Here is a 21,743-nt window from a genome sequence, read left to right as displayed (position 1 = left end):
TTCCGCCCTGTCCGCCTCCGAATATGCCAAAAAGCCTTGTTGCCCCACAACCGGGTGGCGGGGCTTCTTTCCTTCTCGTAGTTTTTTGTTTAGCCTAAACACCGAGGAGTGATCGTCTGAGAGCGAAGCGAGGTATTCATTCCATGAATCCTCTCGATGTTGTGCCAGTAGCTGTTTCACTCTCTCCGTTTGAATATAAAAAGCCCTTTTATCATCGGGGGACAGGATGATTCGGTATCTCCTCCTCAGTTGGCGCTTTTCTCCTATAGCATCAGAGACGTGAGGTGGAAGATTATTACGGATAGGCCTCGTGGTCTTTTCCGTAGAGCTGTTTGGCAGAGCCTCGGTCATTGACGATGTGACGCGTTCGACCGTGTCGTCGATTTCCTCCGGTGTATCAAGAGTTCAGTATTCGCTGGTTTGTAATCCCGTTGGAGAGTTACATACAACCTTTTCCAACTTACTGATCTTCGGCGTATAGTTGGGGGGTCTCGGCCGCGCCCTACTTGGCCTAACTCCAATAATAGAGGAGAGTGGTCCGAGCTGAGTTCTTTTATCGATTCAGTCATGACCGAAGTTGTTACCGCCTTCATGATTGCGATTTCGAGTACATCAGGTCTCGATCTGCCCGTTTGATGAACGAAGGAGGGCACCTCGGGGCCTATGATGACTAGCCAGCGTGCTCGTGCCCTTCCGTATAGCAATCTGTCATTTGCACTTGTCAGATTGTTATTCCAAGACTCGTGCTTAGCGTCGCCCATGAATATCATGGGCCCATCCCAATTTTCTAGCACGGCATCTAGATCTGCACCGGGTATTGCTGAGTTTGGCTTCTTATAAGCTGAAATCAGCCGATACACCGTGGCTAGATAATCCACATGTACACGTCTGCTCCATTACGTTAGTGTTGAAGTCAACCCGCGTGTGTATACGGCGTCTGCAGACTTAAATTTCGGTTCCGCCGCTGGCAGGTCGTCCGGGTCGTACTGGCCTATCCGTCCTATACGTAAAGTAATTCCGAATGGTCAGTTATTTGTTTGCGTTCAGACACGTTTTAGACAACAGTATCACGTCTGTTAGTGGATCCTCGGCCAGACGGCATAGTTCTGCCGTTTAGCCTACTACTGGATTGGCGTTCCACTGTAGCAATCTGAGAGTTTGCCTAACCATGCCTAGATAGCAGGTTCATGAGGCACTCTATAATGGACTGATTGCAGTCCTTAAGAGATTTTGCTTGCACCAGGCGGGGCAATATTGCTATAATTTCCGGTAGGACATATTTAATTGTCACTTGTGACAAGAAATCCTTGCCGGAACTCTCCTTCGGGAGTGCGGTTATATTTATTTTGCCGCTGCAGGGGCCGGGAGTCGTTAACGCCTTTTTGGTGGGGCGTGGGCATCTGGGACCTTGGTGTGTTTTCAAGACGTCGTACGTTTGGCACCCGCCCTCTTTGATTTTGCCGATTGTTCGCCTGCCTTTTTTCCCTGCGGAGCACGCTTATTTGGCTTTTTTGCTTCCACCTTTCTCGTAACTATTGCCGGTTTAGGTTTGTTGGTGTCGGGGTAAGTGATTGTCCTTTATCCACCGTCATCGTTGCCGTCGGTAAAACTACCTGTGTCTGGGGGCTCGGTTTTCTCCTTCCGGCAACTCGTGTCCAGCTACGTCCGTCAGTAACAGCGCACGTTTTCTGAGTGTCCTTTTGCTCGTTCAGCTGCTCCTTATAATAAAAACAGCCCCTGTAATTGGCCGGGTGCAGCCTTTTACATTTTGCACACGAGACAGGCTCTTCGCGCGGCTACAAACACGTCGCCGTGTCGTGGTCTCCACCACATTTCACACAGACCTGTGCCGTGCGGCAATAGTTCAACGAGTGTCCGAACTTTTGGCATCTGTGGCATTTTGGGCGGACGCCGCGAGACACAAATGTGGTTATCTTAATTCTACAATAGAATAAGTTTTTCACGTCATAAATGCCTCTGGTGGCAGCGTTCGTTTTAAGGTGACGAGGCACATGGTGGTTTTCCTTCTGTCCCTCGTCGTCAGCTTATTAACTGAAAGTGCCTCGTAACCAAGCGAGGTCAACTCCTCTTTTACCTCTTCCGGGTTGGCCCCATAAGGGATGCCCCGGATAACCACTTTGAGCTACCTATCGTTTGGGAGTTGAAAGGAGTGAAAGGCGACTCGCTTAGAATGCAGAAAACGCTGTACTTCTCTGAAGTCGCCTTCGCTGCTTAGCTGCAGCCTTACAGAAAGCCCGCTCTGTAGTTTTGGCTACCAGGCGCCCTCTGATAATGGCGGAGATTGCTCTCGCCAGCGTTGGCCACTCCTTGGGGCAGTCCAACATGATAGGTGGGATTTTCTCCCGCCTAGTACCGGTGATTGCAAGGAATTACCATCGCTAACCTCCATGGTCCAGAAAGGCTCCTGGAATAGACGGAATACCTGTAGAATTGCTGCGCAGTGCAGGTGAGGAAGCGATTGATAGATTATACAAACTGGTGTGTAATATTTATGAAAATGGGGAATTTCCATCAGACTTCAAAAAAAGTGTTATAGTTATGATACCAAAGAAAGCAGGGACAGATAAATGTGAAGAATACAGAACAATTAGTTTAACTAGTCATGCATCAAAAATCTTAACTAGAATTTTATACAGAAGAATTGAGAGGAGAGTGGAAGAAGTGTTAGGAGAAGACCAATTTGGTTTCAGGAAAAGTATAGGGACAAGGGAAGCAATTTTAGGCCTCAGATTAATAGTAGAAGGAAGATTAAAGAAAAACAAACCAACATACTTGGCGTTTATAGACCTAGAAAAGGCTTTCGATAACGTAGACTGGAATAAAATGTTCAGCATTTTAAAAAAATTAGGGTTCAAATACAGAGATAGAAGAACAATTGCTAACATGTACAGGAACCAAACAGCAACAATAACAATTGAAGAACATAAGAAAGAAGCCCTAATAAGAAAGGGAGTCCGACAAGGATGTTCCCTATCGCCGTTACTTTTTAATCTTTACATGGAACTAGCAGTTAATGATGTTAAAGAACAATTTAGATTCGGAGTAACAGTACAAGGTGAAAAGATAAAGATGCTACGATTTGCTGATGATATAGTAATTCTAGCCGAGAGTAAAAAGGATTTAGAAGAAACAATGAACGGCATAGATGAAGTCCTACGCAAAAACTATCGCATGAAAATAAACAAGAACAAAACAAAAGTAATGAAATGTAGTAGAAATAACAAAGATGGACCCCTGAATGTGAAAATAGGAGGAGAAAAGATTATGGAGGTAGAAGAATTTTGTTATTTGGGAAGTAAAATTACTAAAGATGGACGAAGCAGGAGCGATATAAAATGCCGAATAGCACAAGCTAAACGAGCCTTCAGTAAGAAATATAATTTGTTTACATCAAAAATGAAGTTAAATGTCAGGAAAAGATTTTTGAAAGTGTATGTTTGGAGTGTCGCTTTATATGGAAGTGAAACTTGGACAATCGGAGTATCTGAGAAGAAAAGATTAGAAGCTTTTGAAATGTGGTGCTATAGGAGAATGTTAAAAATCAGATGGGTGGATAAAGTGACAAATGAAGAGGTATTGCGGCAAATAGATGAAGAAAGTAGCATTTGGAAAAATATAGTTAAAAGAAGAGACAGACTTATAGGCCACATACTAAGGCATCCTGGAATAGTCGCTTTAGTATTGGAAGGACAGGTAGAAGGGAAAAATTGTGTAGGCAGGCCACGTTTGGAGTATGTAAAACAAATTGTTGGGGATGTAGGATGTAGAGGGTATACTGAAATGAAACGTCTAGCACTAGATAGGGAATCTTGGAGAGCTGCATCAAACCAGTCAAATGACTGAAGACAAAAAAAAAAAAACCTCCATGGTGGCAGCTGCCGTTTCAGAGCTGCCCCTCGTAGTGTTTGGCTTCTCGGAGGGTTTATCACCCGTGGTTACCGACCTACGCTTAAACGTTTTCTTGCTCCCACACCGTTATCCTCTCCACCATCAGAAAACTCCGGGCGGGATAACGAGGGAGAAGGACAAGTTCGGATTAGATAGCTTTCAATTAAGAAAGAATCGTCTGAAGAGTACTGCTAAAATTTAAATTAATATTAAGTTAATTAACTATTTTTGACTTCGATGAAAGACCTGTCGTAGAAAATTAAAAATACAATTAAAAAGGTTAATCTAGAAGTCAAATTACTTGTAAAAGTTAAATTGTATTCACTAATAAAATATTAACATGTAGATAATAAACAAGTATTAACAAGAGCTATACAAGTATTAACTTATAGATATAAATAAAATTAGAAAGTTTTTAAAGAAAGGTTTAAAACTTATCCGGTCGTTGGGAATAGCTTTGTTATGGGCCTGGCTTGACGTCCTAATGGGAAGTTGACAAGGTCACATGGTGAAGGACACTGGTGGCCGGAAACGAAGCAGAACACTAACGCTCAAGCACTAGTAACACACACTAACGCAGGAGCACTATTTAACACAACCTTCTCAACAGAGACTCCAGAGTATGTAAAGTGACCGTATGTTTATTAAATTCTCCAAAATTTGATTACGATTAATAAATTTCATTCGTGTTTATGCATAAACACCAAAATTAATCAAATTTACCATAACATTTATATTAATTAGCGGGTTCTGTAGGTAAATTAAGAAGAAATTTTTGGTCGATAGGAGAATAGTAATATCAAAATATGCTTTATAAAAAAAAAATCCCGTTATACAAAAAGAATACTTACATTCTCCTCTAGTAAATAATTTTATGCAGTCAGAAATAACGAACGCCTTTTTTCTTGGAAGTGATGTTTTGTAATGTACTGTAGTATAAATATCAAAAAATGACTTTCTGGTATCAGTCGGCATGCCTTTTTCACAGTAATTTTTCCAATTTTCAGATTTATCCTTATATATTTCTATACGAAATTTACTTGATTTATCGTTTTTTGGTGAACGTTGTATTAATTCTAATTGTTCATTAATTTCAGCAAGTATACAAAGATAACAGCTTATCTGTGTATGATATAAATGCGGCCTGTTAAATAAGTCAGTTATACTTTGTTTTTCTTTTAAAAAATAATTCAACCCATTGGTTTTATCGATAGCAGATTGGCCATTAGCTGAAAGCAAACAAAATACATCAATACTTACATTTAGCTGAGAAAAACTACTAGATTCTTCGGTTGTAACTCCCATCAACCCGATGTTGCCAAGAAAAATGTGTAAGTAACCGGCTCTCTAGAGATTGGCTCTCTACAGATTATAATTTGCGTGGAAAATTAAATGAATCAATAGAGTATGTAAGCGTGCAAAAAAGAGTTGTGTAAAATATTATTCTATCAAAATAAATATATGAGATACGGAACATATGGTGTCCGGGTTGACAAATTATAACCGAAATTAAATAAAATCAATGCGTCGTAATCAAAAGTAATCATTCAACGTTCCATAAAAATCGGTTAAACTAAACCGTAAGTATTAAAAAAAAAGAATACTGACGAAGAAAAACTAAAAAAATAGAAGCTTATTATTTCTCACTATTAAATGAAATTTCCTAAATGCAAAACCGACGGTTAATTTTAATGTAATGAAATCATCGACGTACAAGGATATGAGTTTGAATAAAGAAACGAAAAAAAAATATTTTTTTGGGAATAAGAGTAAGGTGAAAATGAGAAAATATATTTTTTATGGACTCCGGGGCATGCTGGTATTACAGGTAATGAAATCGCAGACGAAGCTGCCAGAAAGGCAACAGTCTGCGATGATTTGGATGCATTTCCTGTAAGAGTGGCAGATGTTAAAAACCGTCTTAACAAACATAGTAAGAAACAAGTGGAACGCTGAATGGAGAAGTTTAAATACAAAATTAAACTCAGTTAAAACTTCTCCTTATAAATGGAAAAGCGACTTTAAGTTGACTCGCCGTGAACAAGTAGCGGTGACCAGACTTAGAATCGGTCACATGCGATTAACAAATTTATATTTGTTAACCGGCGAAGTGAGACCAATGTGCGGTGTTTGTAATAAAACACTGACAATCAAGCATCTAATAGAAGAGTGTACCATATATGAGGACCTCAGAAAGAGGTTCCGTCTTAGAAATAATATTAGTGCTGATCTGGATAATGGAAATGAAGAAAATATAGTTGCATTTTTACACGCCAGTGGAATTCTTAAAAGTCTATAAAATGAAAGTTTAAAGCTGTGACAAAAGAAACTCTAAGCGGTAGTTTATATATATATATATATATATATAAAGAAAAAATGGTATTGATAAGTTTAATTTTAATTTCAAATGCATGCATATATATATATAAGGGAGTCTCGAAACGTGGCACGTATAGTGACGGGAGGTAGCCCTCTTGCCTAGGCCATTTTGGCTCACTTGCATTCAAGAGCAGTGAGTCGGGGTGTGTCCGATGATGGCATGGGGAACCCTCATGGGTGGATTGAGGGCGCGAGGCTATGGGTGTACGCTGTGCATGCGTATAGCCTGTTTATAAGAAGGATTCAACTGCCACGGCACCCTGGCGCGACTGATATACTGCTCAACGGCGGTTCTGGTCGCCCCGAGGGTGGTTAAACAAACTATAAATGAGACTCGTAGAAGAAAGAAAGAAAGAAATGGTATCGATAAGTTTAATTTTAATTTTAATTTAATGGTCTTTTGAGAACCTATCTCAAAAACCCATTATGTATACGATTTATGTATACGGCCGTAATGGCCGTGTACATATATCATAATTCGGTTACTCTGAAAACACAAAGAAAATAAGTAAAACCATCATAGATCCTTCCAAATTGTATCTCCGCTAAAACTGTTTTTTTATTACAAGGAAGTAACCAATTTTTATTACAATGAATAACCAATTCCTGCAGAAATCGAGAATGAATTAGACTAGTTTACTTTGTATACAAAGAACAATTTGTAATTATGTAGTTGACAAAGTAAAAATAATATTTTTTATTATTATGTAATTAACAATTTTCTGGTGGCCTGTCTTCCGTTTCTGAAATATCTTTCTGTCTTTTTACGGCTTGAATTAGGTGATATACACTTTGGACGGGAATCACGTTAGCATAATTCATATTTAAAAAAAAAAAATATTGAGGCATAGTTTTGTATTATGATGTTTCAAGGAAAAACAGTACGGTTTGATTTTCTTATAAAATTATTACATTAATTTTTTCATCCGAAGAGCATTTACCATCGTATGAAACACCCAGAAATTTCGGAGCACATAGAACAGAAATTCTATCGTTATCATTACCGAAAATTCTACCCGTGAGATCATTATTAGTATGTCTTTATGAAAAGCGCAACGCACCCGTTTTATTTTTGCCAATCCGGTTATCTTTCTGAAAATTTTTATTTCTTGAATAGTTCTTTAAAATGTCTCAATTTTCATTATTACTTGTTGCAGTAATTCCATTTTCATGTATAAAGCAACCCAACAAAAACAACCCACTTAAACAAAACTGATGTGCTATATTTAGTGCAATTAATTATAATTATTACCACTATTTGTGCAAAACAATATTTACATGTAATATATTTATAACAATTTTTGTAAGTGTCCATGATCTTCAGCAATGCATGCCTTTGAATATATATGAAGAAAACAGGAAAGTCAACTTTTGAAGCGTACATCTACCGTTTCTCGTAATTCTTGATTTATATTGGCTTTCAGTTCTTTAATTTTGTGTGGATTATGTTTGAATACACAAAATTTTAGATATCCCACAAAAAATATCTGCAGAAGAAAGATCGGATGACGTAGGTCTCCATATGTAGATATTTCTCTTTCTCAGAACGTCCATCGTTGCCCTTTCCGTCTTCCATGTGACCCCCTCTTGTTGAATAAACAAATTTATCATTTAATTATAAATTGTTAATTAGTTGGTTAACAACTTTTTGGTAGAGGACTGCAGTAAGAGTATTTTTAAATTATATGAGACCGATTAATCTTCGCCTGGAAACTGCATATCACTCAACAATTTTCTGTGAGTGTACTGATCGTAAATAGAAAGTGTGAGGATTTTTGGATCACCATAGTCATCGTTTCAACTATTAACTACTCAAATTAAACGGAGTTTCATCTACAAAAAAATATACCATCGTACACTTTAATGCTCCCTTTAATAAAGCGAATAAACCACTGACAATAATAGAGACTAACAGCATAATCAACCAAGTGTGATTCATGAGGTACTTGAATTCGGTACAGTGTAAGTTAACTAATAAGAATAGCGACGAATGTAATCTTTTTTTTAATCCAACATACGAGTATATATAATCTTTTCTTTAATAACAGCAATTAAAACAAATACAGAAATAAATTAGATTTAAATTCAAATCATCAAATTTCAGTAACAGAGGACATCAAACCAGATTTTTTGATGTTGCTAAACAAATACAATCAAATGCCCATATTAAATTCCAGTGTAAAAAATGAATTTAAAATAAATTGAGTGAAGCTATATTGTTTCAAATAAATAAACAGCTGGATTATATATATATATATATATATATATATATATATATATTTATATTATATTTTATGGGAAAAAATAATAATTATTTGCGTCTTTGGGGTACGTAATCAAAGTCGTTGTGAGATTGCTCTTCTATAACTATGATACCAGGAAAGTAATAATTGTTCCTTTCAAAATTTTGTGTTACGAGGTTAAACGTTTTCTTTACTACGGTTTAAATTTTTGTAATATAAATAAGAAATATTTACCTTCATTATAGTACACCACAGAAAGGAAAAGTATTAATACCAATTTAATGTGAATCATTTTCTCTTCGTTGAAAAATCTAAAAAAAAAAACAGACGTTTTATATATATTTTTTTTGTTTTTATAATCTTTTAATTTGTATAACTGTAGCGTAAATTAAACTACGATACAGATTTACCGTTACTTCGAGAAAAAATAAAGCGATTTGGTTGAAAGTATGAACTGCCGCTAAACAACCGCATAAACCATTAATCGTAATAAATAATTATAAACAGCATGATTGTTTACGTCAAATTAATAATTAATATTTTGTTAATATAGATATTATTAATTAATTCAATAAAGCTGTTAATTTTAATAGAAGATAGTTTTAAATAATATCATAAATAAAAATATAAATGTTTTTTTGTTCAAAACTTAAATCTCCGAAATTTCTTCACCAATTGGTTTGAAATTTTGACATAACGTTGGATTCGAATACGCGGGTGCTTTTATATACTTACTATTTATATACCTAAGCTAATACTTCTGTAAAAAGTAAAATCATGCTTTTTTTTAAAAAACAGTGCTATCTGTAAGACGTAAAGGCAAAAGAAAATAGTAAACGAGAAGAAGGTAAAGAGAGAAGAAGAAAAAAATGGGAAATAGGGAAAACAAGGAAAACGAAATGGAAAGGAGAAAGAGAAAAAAAGGGGAAAGGTGGGAATAGGAAATGGTAAAGAGAAATAATAGAAGGAGAAATGGTGGAAAACGTGGGAAAGGAATATTGTAAAAATAAAAATTGGGAAATTGAAAAGGGAGAATGGAAAGTGAAAAGGTGGTTGAATTTTGTGAAGTCTGTAATGTTCATTTTGTTAATGTTTTATCAAACTTTCAATTGTGTTCATTTATATACTCAAATGTAGCAATATCGAAGCATTGTTTGGTCTGCCAGAAACGAATAAAAATTTGAAGAATTTTTTTTCCGAATTAGGAAATTTAATAAATTTTATTAATCGGTGAAATAATTTGTGAAATAATATTATAAACTTCGTTTTTTTTTTGTATACTAGCAACGCTGAAACCTAGTATTATATCGGTTAGGAGTTAATCAGTGAAATAGAATAAGATTCCAAATAATATGTAAATGGATTTTCACTGGAACAAAGAAAAAATTGGTGAAAATTGGTGAATTTTAGAATTTATTAAAAATAATTTTAAGGATGTAATTTATTTTCTTAAATCGCCAATCGTAGAACAAATAGACAATACTTTTTTATAATTTGTTTTCTGTTCGGCAAAAAGAGATGCAGAATATATTAATATTATATCAAAAGTTAAATACGAACATGTTACAGCAAATATTAGAATTACAAAAGTCTAAATTTATAGGTCTAAGTAGTAAATATATTGATAATATCTATACTAAATTAATATCGCATCAAGAAATAAATTATCAAAAATTGATTCAATCTAGTAATACTGATAATATTTGAAATTATGTACTTTTAGAAGTTAATCAAAATTTGATTAAGTGAATACCAGTAGTATAATATCTTTTGATAATTTTGCCCCAAAAAGAAAAAAGAAAAATTGTAAATTAGAAGAAAAAAATAGCGAAAACGTTTCAAGGACAATATATTACTACTCTTCGGCGCAGTTTCGCACGCGCTGTGTTGTTTCTTTGGTTTTCCGTAGGGGTCAATTTTTTAATTTTGTATTTGTTAAACAAGTAACGGGATGTAACTGCAGCCTGTCACACATACAAAAACGGTGGCAACGACTGTGTGGGTCACAACACTTTCCCACCCCTTAAAAAAAAACCGGAATTTAAAAAACCCAAAAATGGTTTTTAATTATCTGGAGAATATTTGCAAGACCAAATCTACTGAATATCTCGTTTACTGTTGTCTGGGTTGGGAAAAATTACATTCTTTCGTCAAATTTGTTTTTACCTTTTTCAGCACTGATATGAAGATTGCACTCATCATTGAAATTAAAAAATATCAGGTTTTCGGAAAAAAATCAAAAATCTATTTTTAATCCTTTTAAATCGCAATTTCAAAAAAAATTATTTTAACCTTTCGAACTTGGATTCGAAATTGGGTTTTAAATACTCATAATCAATCATTCTGTTCAAACCCAGCTCACACAAGGATAGACACTAACAGTTCACAATTTATTAATTCAATTCATTGAAGTTTTTCCTTCAATTGGAAAATTTCCACTACTAAAAAATATATATACTTTTTCCAAATTTTTCAAGAAGAAATATATCTAAAAACCTTCTCAATAATGGCAAAAAACAGGGGTAAAAATTAAGTTGCTATTGATCATGTAGTTTTTTTTATCCGGAACAAAAAAAATAACTTTCTCTTAAATAATAGTATAGATTAATTGTAGGGATAACCCTAAAATCCTAATATGTCCTAAAGTTTCGGGCATCCCAAATTTTAAGATATATAATGAATTAATTTTTGACAGAATTGTTTATAAACTTCAAAAAAAAAAAACGTTAGATTTAGATAAAATGGATTTGAATAATTTGTCACCCGTTAAAAAACAGAATGCTGTTGCTCATCAAATATCTATACGACTTTTATATTTGTATTTACTTTTAATAATCAATCGTATTGTAAAATACTTAATTAAGAAATACCTGAGACTGCAAATCAGCAGCCGCCGAATGTTTTATTTGGTGAATTAGGTGTATTGTTTCTGGAAATACATTATTAAAATAATCTATTGTATATCGTGTATATCTAATTTAGTAAAATTTGGAAGTATAATAAATTAAAAGTAGATTTTTAATAATATTCATTTTTGTGAATAGACATAACATATATATGTATATATAAAAATCCTTTCCAACTCATCACGGCATTTATTTTATTATGCTGGACTTTTAATATTTTGAAGGAATTTTCTATCTTTAAATGGTATGTTTCTTTTAACTCTTTTTCAATAATTAGTATTGTTTAGATCAATAATTGTTTATTGTTTTCTCGTAATTCTTCGTAATAACTAATAAATAATATTTGTATTATATACTACATATTTCAAAATCATATAGATGTATATTTTTTCAAGTGTATAATTAAAATACTTTTTAAATAATTATATTGAGAAAGGCAATGTATTAAACCTATATTGTACTATTTTGTTTAAATAAATAATAATATTAGATAAATTGATTTATCTATTAAATTATTTTTAAATATTAATTTATTATATTTTTTATAAACGACGTAGATGAAATCAGGCAGAAAAGTATGTCCCCCAAGTTTATACAGTAATTAGTTTCTTTATCGTTAGATTTTCAACAAATAATATCTGATGTGGACATTACAAGACATCCTTGTACGTCTTTTAAATTATATATGCTCATAATTTTCATTTTTTTCTTTTTAATGAAAGCATATAAAATTTTATTTCATTAATCACATCTTAATTTCCCATTTTTAAAAAAAAAATGTTAAAAAAATTAAGAAATGAATTCGGATACGAACCGATGTGCCTTCCCTTTGTATAATCCAAATATTTCATTAATTAAATTTTTATTTGGTTATAACTCCGGAATTATATATCGTTGAAAAGAATTACTGCAGTTATGAAAAATTTTAAAATCTTCTTTTTTTTAGTTTTGACTTTTTTGGACACTTATTGTGCAGTCGATTGTAATCAAAGCTGCAGAACTAGATGTTACAGCAGTCCTATATACAAAATTTCAACATTCTACGGCTAATCGTTTTTTTAATTACGCGAGATACACCCAGTCATGCGAGATACACGTCAGTACGTACGTTTCGAAGTCACACCGAAGCTATTCAAAATGGATATAGGGATGGTCAAAACGCATATTTCCGTTGAATTCTGAAAACCTAAATTTTTCCGATCACAATACTTCTTTTACTTCGTATAAGGAAGTAAAATAAGAAGTAGTTTTGCTTTCAAAGAAATACTTCACATTTCATGAAATAAAATATCGTTTGATAAAAATAAGGACTAATAAAAAATTTAAGATTAGAATATTAACGTGTCAGCCATTTTAATTTGTTTACTCTTGTGTATACATCGCTTAATTATTTCCTTTAATATAGAAACTTTGTATGTATGTATATATATAATATATATATATATGTATTCAAATTCAGAAGTGAACTCTCTCAACCCTTCCACATATAACTGGATTGTGGCAAGGAGACGGCCTCTCACCACTCTATTTTAACTGCGCCCTCGAATATGTCTTGAGAAAATGGTATGAAATAAATCCCAAAAGTATAAAAATGGGTACTAAGAAAAACTCCATCACACTAAATTGCCTAGGATTTGCAGATGACCTCGCTCTTTTAGCAAATAATATTCAAGAAGCCAAAACACAAATCATGAGAAACACAAAACCTAGCACAAAAGATAGGGCTTCATATCTTTTTCGAAAAAACTGAACTAATAGCCATAAATCTTCTGGTAATAGAGCACATTACGGTAAACAATCAAGAAATATCATTGAAAAGCTGTGGTTCCAAAAGCTAGAAGTAGGATGGATCAAAGAAAATTAGAGAAGATATGAAAGAATTGAGAATTTCCCTGACTGACCTACAGAATAAAACTGGAAAAATTACAAAGCTAAAAGAACAAAAGCATTAAATTTAAACAAAAGACAGACAAATAAACGACAAAATACAACGAACAGAATGTTTACGGATGAAGAAAAGAAAGCAAGGTCTGAATTGATGAAGAAATACCTGGCAGCTCGGAAGAGTAAAATAACACGATTTTCTCAGAAAAGATCCAACTAAAATTGACTTAAGTGGTCCCATGTTGGCCGTTAAAGCATAATATATAATATATATATATATATATATATATATATATATATATATATAAAAGTTTATTTATTCGTTTCAATTTACATCAAACATTAAAAAATAATAAGATATAAATTAAATAATAATAAACATGTTAACTTAAATATTAAATTATTATGAAATAAAAACTAATTTTATTATTGCAATAATGTTAATAAATTTTGTAAATTAAATATGTTGAATATTAGCAGTAACATAATAAAAATAATAATTACGTGAACTACAATACATTTCAGTAGTAAGCCGGAGCAGATGCAAATCGTAATTTAATCATTGCAGCACCTCCTTTTATACTGAATTTTGTGAAAATAAAGTACGTTTCTTACGTAAAAGGTATGTACATATTAAATATCCCTATATCCATTTTGAATAGTTTCTGTGTGACATCAGAACGTATATACTGACGTGTATTTCGCATAATTAAAAAGGTACTTACTTAACCAGCATTAAAGAAGATAAAAATAGACGTTTGATGAAAACAACGTATTTCATTTAAATGTCGCTATATTGTGCAATTTTTAAAAAAATAGTTTTTCTTATTATTAAAAAAAACCCCCAAATATTTTATTATACTATATTATTCAATTGTGACACACAGGAAAGAAAATTTAGTAATTGTTTCAACAATCACTTTACGGAAAATTTTCACTTTTTTCCATTTCTAATCCGCATGGACAAACTTCGAACTTGTATTGTTGAATGATCGAAAAATTGTTTTTTCCCTTACATTATCGACAACGTTCATTCTTATGAATGTGAAGCAAATAAAGGCAGGTGTATTAAAAGTTAGCGTGGGTTCTTTTGACATTATTGGTGAACCGAATTATTGTTTGTAATGCTAAATATTAACTGCATTTCGATTGCTTTAGAATTCTGAAATGTAATTATATATTTGAATGAAGTCATTCTTCGCTTTTGCTAGTAAACCTGGAACGATGTTTGTTATTCTTACAGAAGGCTTAATTATTATGGTGTGTGAATCTTGTACGATTAACTTACAAATTGTTATACTTATAGCACGCTTAAAATTACAAAAATACATACATTTTTAAATATTTTCTTCTCGAGTAGATAGCAAAAGCGGTTTAAAAAACTCAACACATTATACTTGAAATTTGATGCGATTAGGTTTTACCATTTTAATTTCCATTTAAATAAAAGCTCTTTTTGAGTTTTGTCTTTAACTCGAAAATACCCGATTTACCCGTAAAACCCTCTACCGGTAGATTTATTTTACATAAATGAAGATATATATATATATAACAAATATATGATTATATGTAAGATGAAGACGCATCATCTTCATTTTTGTCTCCAAAAAGCTTCCCAATACATAATACTAAGGAATCGTTTCAGGATCCATTATACACATGTAACACCGAATCTTTTATGAACTAAAATAATTTTAAAAAACGAATAAAGTATAACGAAAAGTACTGTAATAGCAACTTGCAGGAAAAATATATTGGACAGCGGAACATAATATAGAATGGGTGTAAGTCAAAGAAAAGCCTACAGTTAGGACGACAATTTAACCAAGAGTTTATTTGTCCAAGAATCGTATTTAGTTGTTCAAACGGTAGAAAGATTTTATAGCAATTCTACACAAATAATATTTCACGAATTTTAATCGAGCCTTCCTCTGAAGCCCTCCAAAATGAATTAGGAAGATGGAATAAAGAACCAATAAATTTCCTTACTAGAAAAAAATATTGGATATATCATTTATCTTCACTTAATAATTTATCGAAATTTGATCATATGAAGGCAAAAAGTACGACACAATATTAAGCATTATCATTTCATGATCATTATCACCTTATATATTTAAAATCAAACATCACTTTGAAGTATATTGTCACAGAAAAGCCATATGAATTTTCCGCTTAAGGCCCCGGCTAAATCTATATGAATGTTGATTTCTAAACTAATAAATATTGCTTCGTAAGCATTAGCTGTCACCTTACTAGGTCGTCTACTATGTCAACAGTAAACAGTAAACGGATCACTTTAATCAACAACGACTTTAACAAAGATGCGAGTAACAAGAACAAACCTCCTAGGTAATCGGATCATCAGTTGTTTGGAACAATGGAACATATCAGTTGTTTGTAAGAAAATAACTTTAAGCATCGATAAAAACCGATCTACCTGTCGTTATTACAATGACAATACAGTATCATTGTCAAAACAAGATGAACGTATCGGTTGAAGCCCGCCATGTTGTAGCCGCTGATATTCTTCCTTTAATATAAATTCTATTAAATTTTCCTTCAGTAGAAAATCAATTCGTCTTTAAAATCATAATAAAGGCGACCACCGAACGTAATGCGAGCGTTATTATCATGAAGCAGATACAATGAAGAAACTGGACTATTCCGAGAAAGAGAGCCGTTCTCCTTTAAATCCTTCATTCCATCATGGATATTAATTAATTTTTTTGAACTTAGTTGAATGGAAGATATTGTTTAACCGACTTTCATACCCACCCGCAACACCAATCACGACCACAATGTATTTTCTTTTTTAAGGAGGGAGGTCACTTTATCTATTACTAATGCTTACGAAGATATTTCAATAATACGCTAAAAAATATACAAAAATAAAATATTTATATTTCCAAAATTTTGAAGAAGGGGGAATTTATGGCCATTTTTTTTAATGGTTAGATAAGGAGCACAAATCCATGTACTTAGCTTAATTTAAATGGGGTTATATTGGCAAAATTAAAGATAAACGATATGAACTATATAGCTTGATGGAAAAATTCTGATGCCCATTTAAAAATTGGGAATCGGGTGTTTTGCAAATATTTAAATTTTAGGGTCCACCTAGTTCATCTAGAGTATTAATTCTCAAATTTATTTACCAACTGCAAATATTGAGAATCAAAAATATTTTTGCACCCCCTATAATTTTTAAACTTACTATCTGTTTAAAATAATAATTGCAATTTCTTCTTTAAATTTCGTACTTTAAAACAGAAACTACAGTTCTTGTTTGTAAAAGTGGTATACTTCACTTTTAAAAGATATATTTCTGAGTTGAAACATCCATTTTAAATGAGAGAAATTAAAATATATTTAATCATATATAATCACATTTAATCATATTTGGAAGTATTTATTAGCACTCTTATATTAACTTGCATTTGGACTCTGTATATGCGATTCATTGCACGGAAACTTTCAGTCTAATTTTGCAGTTCCGCTAATCCATTCGCTCTGAAATTTTTCAAACAGGATTTCTCTTGATAATAACACATTTTCAAGTCGCTAAGCTGCGTTAATTAGATAACAATGACCCTTAATATAATGAAAAATACGCCCTTTGAACTTATTTGACCTTGTTTACATGCATATTTTCTTAGTGAAGGAATTATTCATATTTGTGAAATTGTGGTTTCATTCGATTAATTGGAACGATAGTATTGTTTCTACAGCCGAAACAAAATTTATAATTTCATATAACCGTTACATTCAATATTTATGTCTGATGACTTATGATACTTATGAGCTAGTAAAAAAATTCATTATTCCTATTCGATCGTAAGTGAAAAGTGCGCATTTTCCCTGCGTAGATTACAAACTAAGATGAAAATCACCGTGAAATTACAAAAAAATAATAAAAATCAAACAAATTCATATAAATTACAAAAAAAATCATAAAATTAATTTGGCTGCCGACAAAACATAAATCCATGACGGCAGACAAGGTGAAAAAGAAATTGCCGGCAACTTTTGTTAAATTATGGATGGGGTTTGGAAATCCGGAATTTTAGTTCGTGCATTGATTGTCATTACTGACTGGTTTAGTGTATACTTGCATGACAGATTTTAATGAGTGTGACCACAGACCTAAGATTTGTGCTGCTTGTGATGTTTGAAGTGTATATGATTACACACTGTAATATTTTACGATATATAATTTTTTGTAGCTGCTTATACTTTTGTCTGCGGTTTTGTAAAGTAGAAAGAAGCATGAAAACTTTGATGATCGCTCTAATCTGTGCGCTAGCGCAGCTGTAATGTATAACGTTATGAATACTAAAAAGTAGAAAATATAGTAAATTTGTTAAAAAATATATAACACCATTCTTAAGATAAATGCATTAAAAGGGAAAAATAATTTAAGCACGGTACCTCAGAATGAGTTTGACAACTAGCTTTCATTGTATTATTAAGATTTGTTGTGAGATTTTGATATTTTTGCTAATTTTTTCATATGCGTGATGAATGTTCTGATGTGGGGGACAAAGATTATTTGTAGGTTGATTCAAGCACGCCAATCTTTGGCCATTTATCAATCATATGGAAGAATTGGAAAACATCAAATCTTTAATTTGAAGCTAGGTAATGAATTTTTACGTTTTAGTGTGTATAATATAAGAGTGGTTCTTAAAGAGTTTTATATTACATATATATTTTTTTATTTGATTGACATTAGGTTTTAGGTAAACCTTTCTTTAAAATACGAATTTCTTAATCGCTTGACTCTAGATCCATTATATTCATAAATCTATCGGAAAATTATAATTTTCCATAGCTGTTTACGTATTTGTTTCAAATATTTTTTCAATGTAATCTCTTGATTCTTCGATTTAACTTGCAAATGTAATAATTATGATGTATTCGCTTAATATTATGAAGTAATCTAAAAACAAATTCTCAATGTATAACTTTAAAAACGCCGATGGCAAAATTGATATACTTTCCTGGCATTGGTTATTTATTCTTATATAGTAGAGAAATAAATATACGTGAAAAAGTTACCTAGTGTTACGATTTTGTGGTGAGGGTAATTAATGATGAAATTTTAATATTACATTAGTTGTGAGGTAATATAAAATTTTTTTATAACAAAAACAGTATTTTTCAATTTTTATCGGCCCCCTCATCCCCTGTATTACCTGGAGGTGGCTGCCAGTGTCAACAGACAGCATGGATAAATGGATTTCTGGACGGCTCAGTGGTTGTAGCGTCATAGGTCATTCGGGGATTACCTCTGTCGGATCGGAAAGGTCTCGCTTAGAAACTGGAACATATATATTGTAAGAGACAAGCGTGAGACTAGTCAAACTTCGAAACAGCCCGTGTTTATTCATAAAAAAGCCTGAGAGGTCGACTAAGACTAGTAGACAACTCAAGGAGTATTTCCAGGTCGCTCTTCGCAGAGACAGGAAAATCTTCAAGATTAGAAAAATTAAAGATACCAGCGAGGGTCACGTTGTGGTTGCGAATGACAAAGGAGACAGTCCAAGTCATCTCGTAGTCTCCTGAGGTAAAGAAGCTCGAGGTTAAGTTCGACCCGAAGCGAAAGCGTAGGCTCCGGGTTATTTTCTACGACATTGACAAGTGGCGGCTATTCGATGAGGAGGTTTTGTCTCTCGAGAGGGAGCAGAACACTGAAATGGATGATGCCGAATTCGGAAAAGAGTGTATAGGCTACTCTTCAAGAATGGCAGGCGTGATGCCCAGCGGTATCACGGCGTTTTTGAACTTGGCGCTTGTCTCTTTAAGAAGTTGTGTCTGAGGGTAGGTTGTACGTTGTTCTCATGTCCTGTTGGGTTAAGTAGTACGTGGATGTACAAAGATGCTTTAAGTGCAGTCGTTTTGGTCACAGAGCCAAATTGTGTAAGTACGCGTCAACTGTAAAACGTTGCGCAGAGAGTGCATGCATTCGGTCAACAGTAAGGTCTGTGGCTGTTACTTAGGTGTGGTATATTTGTATTTCAATTCCTTCGATAGTTAGTATCCTTCGTTGAAGCTTGGTTTTTGTACGCAGAGTTAAGAAATTTGATCTTGTGAATCTCGGACTTTTATTCAACACCGACTCCCTTTTAATGCATTCTTCCCTTTTAATGCATTTATCTTAAGAATGGTGTTATATATTTTTTCACAAATTTACTATATTTTCAACTTTTTAGTATTCATAACGTTATACATTACAGCTGCGCTAGCGCACAGATTAGAGCGATCATCAAAGTTTTCAAGCTTCTTTCTACTTTACAAAACCGCAGACAAAAGTATAAGCAGCTACAAAAAATTATATATCGTAAAATATTACAGTGTGTAATCATATACACTTCAAACATCACAAGCAGCACAAATCTTAGGTCTGTGGTCACACTCATTATAATCTGTCATGCAATTTTACACTCAACCAGTCAGTAATGGCACTCAATGCACGAAATAAAATTCCGGATTTCCAAACCCCATCCATAATTTAACAAAAGTTGCCGGCAATTTCTTTTTCACCTTGTCTGCCGTCATGGATTTAAGTTTTGTCGGCAGCCAAATTAATTTTATGATTTTTTTTGTAATTTATATGAATTTGTTTGATTTTTATTATTTTTTTGTAATTTCACGGTGATTTTCATCTTAGTTTGTAATCTACGCAGGGAAAATGCTCACTTTTCACTTACGATCGAATAGGAATAATGAAAATTTTTACTAGCTCATAAGTATCATAAGTCATCAGACATAAATATTGAATGTAACGGTTATATGAAACTATAAATTTTGTTTCGGCTGTAGAAATAATGCTATCGTTCCAATTATTCGAATGAAACCACAATTTCACAAATATGAATAATTCTTTCCCTAAGAAAATATGCATGTAAACAAGGTCAAATAAGTTCAAAGGGCGTATTTTTCATTATATTAAGGGTCATTGTTATCTCTAATTAACGCAGCTTAGCGACTTGAAAATGTGTTATTATCAAGAGAAATCCCGTTTGAAAAATTTGGAGCTGCTTCAAAATTAGACTGAAAGTTTCCGTACAATGAATCGCATATACAGAGTCCAAATGCAAGTTAATATAAGAGTGCTAATAAATACTTCCAAATATGATTAAATGTGATTATATATGATTAAATATATTTTAATTTCTCTCATTTAAAATGGATGTTTCAACTCAGAAATATTGTTTTTAAAAGTGAAGTATGCCACTTTTACAAACAAGAACTGTAGTTTCTGTTTTAAAGTACGAAATTTAAAGAAGAAATTGCAATTATTATTTTAAACAGATAGTAAGTTAAAAATTATGGGGGTTGCAAAAATATTTTTTATTCTCAATATATGCAGTGGGTGAATAAATTTGTTAATAATACTCTAGATGAACTAGGTGGACCCTTAAATTTAAATATTTGCAAAACACCCGATTCCCAATTTTTAAATGGGCATCATAATTGTTCCATCAAGATATATAGTTCATATCGTTTATCTTTTAATCTTGCCTATATAACCCCATTTAAATTAAGCTATGTACATGGATTTGTGCTCCTTATTATTTTATTTTTTTATATTTTTTAGCGTATTACTGAAATATCATCGTAAGCATTAGTAGTAGATAAGTACTCCTTAAAAAAGAAAATGCATTGTGGTTGTGATTGGTGTTGCGGGTGGGTACATCGCATTAAATAACAAAAAATAAATAAAAAAGTAGATCAACAATCTAAGAATTTAAACATATTTTTCCTGAAATGCTAACGCAATTTTCTCTTAGAAATACGCGCAAAATACATTGAGACATGATAACGGGATACAACATTATTAACATTATAAATGATATTCATTTATTAGTAAACAAAACTGCGAAAATTACTTTTGTGAAAATTAATAATATTTATCTCTTCTCTGGTTATACGTATTCTCTGCATGCCTAATTTTGTATCCATAATTTATGGTTCTCAAAATTAAAAATACGAGTAAAACATGGAAATTGATAGTTATGTCACTATAAATTCTTTTCATCTTTATCGACACAAGATGATACTATTTATTGTGATTATTACGTAGAAAATCGGATACTACTCGATCAGCAGGCTTAGAATTGCTATAAAATCTTCCTAAGTTTGAACAACTAAATACGTTTCTTGGACAAATAAACTCTTGGTTTAATTGTAACTGTAGGTTTTTCTTTAACTTACGCTCATTCTATAATATGTTCCGCTGTCCCATATTTTTTTCCCGTAAGTTGCTATTACAGTACTTTTCCTTATACTTGATCAGTTTTTTGAAATACTTTATTTAATGAAAGATTAACTATGACACTATTCGTCGTTACATCTAAGTATAATGGATCCTGAAGCGATTCCTTAGTATTATATATCGGGAAGCTTTCTGTAGACA

The 21,743-nt window shown here is 32.6% G+C and overlaps 1 protein-coding gene across 3 annotated transcripts in view; it reads right to left on the bottom strand.

Annotated features, from left to right (window-relative positions):
- The window catches only part of LOC142334114 (uncharacterized), a 69,158-nt gene that overhangs the window by 5,081 nt on the left and 42,334 nt on the right, over nt 1-21,743 (bottom strand). Inside the window, exons 1-3 of one of the 3 annotated variants that reach the window (XM_075381830.1) lie at nt 13,840-13,918; nt 8,766-8,842; nt 4,761-5,138 (exon numbers count right to left, since the gene is read on the bottom strand). In XM_075381830.1, the coding sequence (XP_075237945.1) occupies nt 4,761-5,138; nt 8,766-8,823 (436 nt within the window). In that variant the 5' untranslated portion in view covers nt 8,824-8,842; nt 13,840-13,918. Of the gene's footprint in view, nt 1-4,760; nt 5,139-8,765; nt 8,843-13,825; nt 13,919-21,743 lie in introns of those variants that run through there. The other 2 variants (XM_075381829.1, XM_075381828.1) reach the window with 2 other exon arrangements.

Source organism: Lycorma delicatula, chromosome 13, assembly GCF_047948215.1.
Source record: "Lycorma delicatula isolate Av1 chromosome 13, ASM4794821v1, whole genome shotgun sequence".
Classification (NCBI taxonomy): domain Eukaryota; kingdom Metazoa; phylum Arthropoda; class Insecta; order Hemiptera; family Fulgoridae; genus Lycorma; species Lycorma delicatula.
The sequence above is the reverse complement of the archived record's forward strand: the minus strand, read 5'-3'. Positions and strand labels throughout refer to the sequence as shown.